Source organism: Brassica napus, chromosome C3 (genome assembly GCF_020379485.1).
Source record: "Brassica napus cultivar Da-Ae chromosome C3, Da-Ae, whole genome shotgun sequence".
In the NCBI taxonomy this organism is placed as follows: domain Eukaryota; kingdom Viridiplantae; phylum Streptophyta; class Magnoliopsida; order Brassicales; family Brassicaceae; genus Brassica; species Brassica napus.
The window spans coordinates 30,266,170-30,273,224 of record NC_063446.1 but is presented as its reverse complement, the minus strand read 5'-3'; the positions used below and the strand labels follow the sequence as shown (position 1 = coordinate 30,273,224).

The 7,055-nt window shown below is 32.5% G+C and overlaps 1 protein-coding gene and 1 long non-coding RNA gene across 2 annotated transcripts; one reads left to right on the top strand and one right to left on the bottom strand.

Moving 5' to 3' along the window:
* Window positions 1-628: 628 nt before the first annotated feature.
* Window positions 629-4,164, bottom strand: LOC125584540 (putative F-box protein At3g20030). Its single transcript, XM_048753199.1, has one exon. The coding sequence runs from the start codon at window positions 2,286-2,288 to the stop codon at window positions 996-998; it is 1,293 nt and encodes a 430-aa protein (XP_048609156.1). The 5' UTR covers window positions 2,289-4,164; the 3' UTR covers window positions 629-995.
* Window positions 4,165-4,527: 363 nt separating this feature from the next.
* On the top strand, window positions 4,528-6,596 carry LOC106381639. The gene is made up of 2 exons (XR_001276663.3): window positions 4,528-6,175; window positions 6,243-6,596. It is a non-coding gene; the product is annotated as an uncharacterized LOC106381639 (long non-coding RNA).
* Window positions 6,597-7,055: the final 459 nt, after the last annotated feature.

Sequence of the window (7,055 nt, the reverse complement as noted above, 5' to 3'; positions counted from 1 at the left end):
CACACAAGTTTTGATGTCTCAAGATCGCCTACTTGCAGAATTAGGGCTTCCGGTATGGACTGAAACAACAATGCACGAGCCATATCGTTCTTATCTCCATCATCTATCCCTGGTTCTATTGTTTCCCACAATTTATGCACCTTGAGCGCCACCTTCATCCTCATGCTCCATACCGTGTAGTTGGTGGCTGTGAGCATAGGACATTGGATTGTCGTAGTATGCGCCTTTGGTTTAATAGTTGTCGTAACTATATCTTTGTCACCCATGTTGTCTCACAAACCTTCTCTTCTTGGATTTTTGTTTAAGAATTCAATAGAATAAGCTCTGATACCAAATATTGAATCGTAAACTTATGCTCCAAGACAATGATCCCAACAAGTACTCACTTTATTAAGATCTCAAACTCAAACTCATAAGTTATGCCACAATCATAGCATCTCCTTATATATCTCATTTAAATTCCTAAACTCATTAGAAAACATATCTTATAGATAACTCTCAATCTATATAATCCTAATCTCATTAGGATAACTTATACTCTAAGTTATCTTCAAGCAAGTCAACATGCTTTACTTCCGACTTTCCACAATTTAAGGGTACCACATACTTACTACATGGTTGTTGGGAGAATACATTATACTATTTTTTTTTTTTTTTTGTAAAATAACATTATACTACTTTGCGTGAATTATTGTTTGAATATAATCTTAAGTAAAGATACCAAAAAAATCTTAAGTAAAGCTACGTACAGAGAGGCTGGCTACTATATCGTTTCATTTACCCGGTGAAGGATAGAGAGCAAATCCGACGATAAAATTTCTGATCATCTAAAACTTGTTTAACTAAATAATAGAAATTACCAATAGTTTTGTCCAAAAGAGATTTAAAAATGAAAAATAAAACAAAAACAAATGGAAGAGATGAAAAAACAAATAAGTGATTGTCATCATAGTTAGTGATGATCTTCTTTGTTCCTTCCTTTTTGATTTTTAAGTTTAGCTTCCTGCAGATTCGTTGTTGATATGCACTAAACTTGGAACAAAGGAACAAGAGCACACAAGTGGGCAATATTCTCCCACGTTATTAGCCGACCATTGGGGTTTCTCAGCTTCTCCAAGACCTACTTTTTCAAAGTATCCATTCTCCCCAATGAGGTAAGCTGTGTCATAGCAGGTCATTTCAGATTCGTCTATTTGAAAAACTAGAGCGACTTTCTTCTCCTCGTCAATGAAGAAACTGGCACCATCATGGTGAAACTGGAATCCGAAACCTGTGAATGGTTCCACGTCAATTTTTAAAAAGGGAACCCAGGACACTGCACTGGGCTCAATCTTAGTCGTCACCCAAATCTGCACGTCAGACATACTTGTGGGCTGATATAAGACTGCCAGTTTCTCGTCTCTAAGAGAAGAGAGTGTCCCAGTATCGTCAACATAGTGCTCAACCGGTAGAGGCAAAGGCGGTCCAAATCTCTCTTTTGTAAAATCAAAACAAAGTAAGATAGCATGGGGCTCGGCTATTTCTACCGGTCCATCTACGAGTAGTATTTTTTTTTTTGCAAAAAAATAAGTATTTCCCTTCAAAGACACACCACGATGATAGAACATTATGTCCCAGTCCTGAGTGATATTAAGAACTCTCCATGAATCAGAACTAATATCGTAGATTTCGTACAGCGTAACCTTGTAAGAGGAGCCAGTATCCAAGAACCTCAAGATTTTGTGTTTACGATTATTGCTGTCATATCCGAGTGCATAAAGGTCTAACCTGTTGTAGTCGTTTCTGGCTTGAATCCATCTGGTTTGTCCTAAATATGGGTTCCAGACCAGGAGGCTAGTTTTGTTCTCTTCTTTGTCCTTGGTAACACATAAGGATAAGCCATCGCAATGAAATACTTGGGTTACCTTGACGTGATTAAGTGAATCAACGACGGTGATCTCCTTAATAGATGGATCCACGAATTCTTCTCCGTCGAGGATTCCATGGAGATCGAATCTCATTGAACAAAGCTTATAGTTCTTCACCATAAAGCGTAGAAACTGATGCCTCCTTGCTTCTGCTTTACACAAAAGCCGATTTTTGGATAAACGGTTCCATCGTTTGCAAGTGGATCTCACCGCTCCTAAAGAAATTATGGGAACCCTAGAGAGTATCTCCTCAACCAAATCCCAGGAAAGGTCGGAGATAATAGTCATCGTTTTGTGTTTATTGAGAGAGAAATTGGGGGTTTCTAACTTACCAACGTAATATATATAGACTATAGACATATAAGTTAGGTTACAATACATAAATAATTATTTTCTAGGGCGGTTTCTAAATTTATGGTTATCTTATTTTTATTTATCTATTTCAACAAGATAATTATGTTCAAAGAGATAAATATGTCCATTGATTATTTTTATTTATCTTATTTATCTATTTTTTGGACAAGGTCGGTTCTTTTTGTATCTTATTTCTTTGAGAGAGATTTTGTTTGCTCATTGATTCCATTGTTTTTGTTGATGAATAACAACTAGATAGTAACCCTAGTTGTGCTCAGAATAAAATAATTTATTAGATTATTTATTATATGTTGCATTAAAGAATTTGTATAACTTTTTCAAAAGGTGAGTATTCATACTTCTGTTTAGACTCGGTTGATATATTTGGATTTTAGATATTTAGAGTTAAAAATTTAAATCTTATTCGGACATTTACAAATTTTGGTTTGGATTTGGTTCAAATCATTGAAAGTTCGGTTCGGATTCGAGTTCGGATACTCATTTTTAATTATGTATTTTCTTAACAAAAATCTAAATATATTTAAATCTTAAAAATACAAAAATAAAATAATATAAAACATAAAAATATGAATAATATAAAACTAAATATTTAAATTTACATAAAAATTAGTTCAATTAAAATATTTGGATGGAGAACAAATAAGCATTTTCAATATTTTGAATATATTCTGTTACTTTTAGATATTTACTTGTGACTTTGTTGATAATTTTTAGATATTTTCATATTTTTGAATGTCTAATAGATAGAAAATTTAAAATAATTAACATATTTTAAGTATATAATTGTGATTTAGATGTTTTTGGTATCCAAAATATTTTAGTTTAGATAAAATTCATATCTGGTTATGTGGATATTAAACTTTTAGATTCATGAGTACTTAATCAGTTTTAGTTTATGCTTAGTATTATTTTCAAATCTACTTCGGTTTGGTTCTTTGGATCCAGATATTTTACACATACTTACTTTCTTCTAATAATATAAAGCAAACTAAAAAAATGTCAAACAAATAGTCTGAGCTTATTTAACATACACAATTATTGAACCATATTTTAAGAATACCAATAAAAATAGTTGGACATCGTGTTAATATTGTTGTGCATGTTGCAAAACTGACGTAGTCTCTAACCAATAACGTGTATTTTTTTATAATTTTTTTTGATAAATATAATAAAAATATGATATAATCGAGTGAAATTTTTTAGAGTTGCATGAAAAATAATGTGATCTCTTCAGTCGGCACCTGAATTATGTTTTTCAATCGATTTCATGAACTTTTTTCTTTTGAAGCTTTTCTAATTTCTAATTTTTTCTAGCATCCTGATTATGTTTCTGATTCTTGGTCTGATATGAAAATTCCATTAAAAAAACAATATTTGGCTAAACTAAAAGTCCAACTTTGTGTTTGGTGTTTTTTAACCTCAATTTCTTTAATTCATAATCAATCAAAATTATTTATTGCATTTGTGTACAAAAACCTCAACCATTGCTAAGTTCGGCAAGATATGAAACTTTCAATTTCTAAAAACATTCTTATTCCAGCGTTTTTTGATGCAAATCTTAATAATTTTGTAATTTCTTTCTTTCAAAATGATATTATTAAGTAGTTGTACAAATAAATTTTCAGTTCACTAATACAAATGTTAAACATGCAGGAAGAATTGATTAAAAAAATTAGTGTGAACACATTAAATTGTCAGCGGTGGAGTTAAAAAAAAAGTATGTAACTCTACTAACTGTTAAATGATTGTGAGGCTGACACGTTAGCATATTCAAATTAAAATTGATGTGAAGCTCACACGTGTCCAATGTAATATGAAAGCGATAATGTATTTTTCTTTTATTATATAGGAGATATTATATTTTTGTGATTCTTATTCTTCTTACAGTGAGGCTTGTCACTAATGATAGAAAATATTACCGTATTGGTCTCATCATCATCAGAGTCTGAAAGATTTTTCAGCTATAGGTGATGTCAGTTGTGTCATCTCTGCCTCTTCACAAGACTAATCGTGTTGGAGAGAGAGCATCAGTTTTCTTGGAGAATTTTTCTACAAACTCAAGATCTTCACAAGTGACCACGATGTTGGACCAATTATTATAAGCCTAATATCACTACAAGAAAACACGCATGTTGCAAGGAAAATTTGCGAGAAAAATTTTTACATGCAAATTTGCGACAAGTTTGCAACGAACTTGCAAGAAAAAATAAAAGCCTCGCAAATCTCTCGCAAATTTGCGTGGAAAAATATTCTCTAGAAAATTTGCAAGAGATTAGCGAGTGTAGTTACATAGTCCTCGCAAATTCCTCGCAAATTTGCGAGTAAACATTTCTCTCGCAAATTTGCGACAGATTTGCAAGAACTTTGTATGTCTATCTTGTTTCCTCACAACTCCGTCGCAAATTTGCAAAGAACATGCATGATATGTACATTTTATCACATTTCTCTCACAAATCAAATAAAGTTAATATAAAAAATATTTAATTAAAATATTAGTGTTTAACAAGTACATCGATAAATATTATTGGAAACTTAATCAATTTCAATCAACTAAATATTCACGGAATAAATATTTTGCGACACTTAAACTAATATTACAAAGTACTAAACATCAAACTCTATAATTTATACAATAATTTCACGTTAACTAAATTTCTATAAAAAAATTGAAACAAATTTTAACGTTAATTATTTTTTCAAAAAAAATTACAAAACACATATTGGTTCACCGAAAATATAACAAAATCCCAAACAAAACCCTAAACGCATTGACTCATGAATTTGCAAGGGATTCCTCACAATTCCTTTGCAAATTTGTGAAAGAATCTAAACGCTCGCAAATTTGCAAGGGAATTGCAATGGATCCCTCTCAAATCTCTTGCAAATTTGCGAGGGATATTATTTCCATTGCAAATTTGCAAGGGATTTGCGAGAGTCTCGTTGCAACTTCCTTGCAAATCCATTATTCCAAAACTTGACGGTTTGGGTTTTATCAAGGATTTTGGTGACGGATAACAAAGTTTACTGAATCATTTTTAGTGTTTAAAATGTACGTCGAAAAATATTTTCAGAAATTTAATTAACTATTGTTATGAACTTAAGTCCCAAGACTTGATTTGTTATTACAATTAATTAACATCAAACCATTATAACTTATATACATCAACTAAATTTTCGAAAAATATTGAACATATTTTCATGTTTATTATTTGTTTAGAACCAAATTAATAAATACATATAGTCTACCAGAAACAAAACTCCAAACGAAGCCCTAAAATACACTATTTATAAATTTGCAATGGATTTGCAAGAGAATCCTCGCAATTCCCTTGCAAATTTGCGAGGGGTTTGCGACGGACATACCTAGTATATAAACACATTAACCTAATGATATAGCGACAAAAGGTAAACATAAAAGAAAAAATCCTATTGGCCAATACACCTTTCACATAGATCACCATTCCAGCCGTTAGATTGAATTTTTCTTTTCTATTTTCTTATTTTTTCCTTCTCTCTTCAGATCTACGAATGATCTCTTAATTATGTTCTTCATCTTCTACAGCTCTCTCTCTCTCTTTAATCTTCTGTTCTTTTCTCTTCATGTTTTAAGATATCATCTCCTTCCTCTATGTTCTCCTCTGTTCTTCATCATCTTCCGCTCACCACTTTCTTCATGGTTACCACTTCTGTCGCTGTCGTGAAGGAAGAACCGCTGCTGTCTCCGTCATTTAAGAAAAAACGCCTCTGTGCTTGAGGAAGCATCGGCTCGTAGCAGTGGAGGCAACCGACCTTCTTCTTAAGATTTAGTCCATCTTCCTCGCCGTCACGTTTTGCTCTCTGTCCAAGACTCACCGGAGATGAAGATTCGTACCACTCTAGCTTCTCACCTCTCTGTAATTTCTTCTCGTATTTCTAAACGATTTTTTTTTTCATTTTCAGAGAATTTTGTTCGTTTTTCAGAACTCGACGGTGGTGGGATTTGAGAGAAGCGGATTTGGAAGGTATATGCGACGGCTGGAAGTAGAAGCATCGATGGTGGCTAAAGCGTCGAAGGTGAAGCATCGATGGTGGCTGAAGCGTTGAGAGTACGGTGGAGAAAGATGACTGGAGGAGGACGACGGCGGCGGCTTAGATTTAGGCTTTTCTTGTATTTTGTTTGTATTTATGTTTATATATTTACATATTTGTTTTAAACAAAAAAAACATATTTGTTTTTATTAATTATATCAAATTGTTTTTTTGTTTAACCGTTGGAAATGACACATTTTCCTGTAGTGTACCAGATTCAATATATATATTTATTTGTATTTTCTATTTCGTATTTTTAGTTTTTTTTAAATATTTTTAAAAAATTTTGCAAGGGAAGTTTTTTTTTTGCAAATCTATTGCAATATTGCGAGGGTATTTAGTTTCTCGCAAATTTGCAAGGCAAAGTATTCTGTTGCAAATTTGCGACGGAAATGATTCTCTCGCAAATTTGCAAGGATACTGCGAGCGTTTTTTATTTGCGACGAGCTATTTGCAACGGAATACGTTTCCTCGCAATAATCTCGCAAATGGCGATTTGCAACGGAATTGCGATGCTTCTTTCCCTTGCAACAGACCTGTTTTCTTGTAGTGTATAGGTTGAGTAAGAATTACATGTGTGAATAGAAAAAATTTATAAGCCCAATAGCCGAATAAAATTATGATTTTATATGAAGAGATATGCAGATTTTGGACTCACTTTGCAAGATAAATGAACTAAGCAAATTGATTCATTTGTTGGTTTTG

Coding starts and splice junctions, on each gene's coding strand:
- LOC125584540 (XM_048753199.1), bottom strand. CDS start 2,288: ATGTATTGTAACCTAACTTATATGTCTATAGTCTATATATATTACGTT.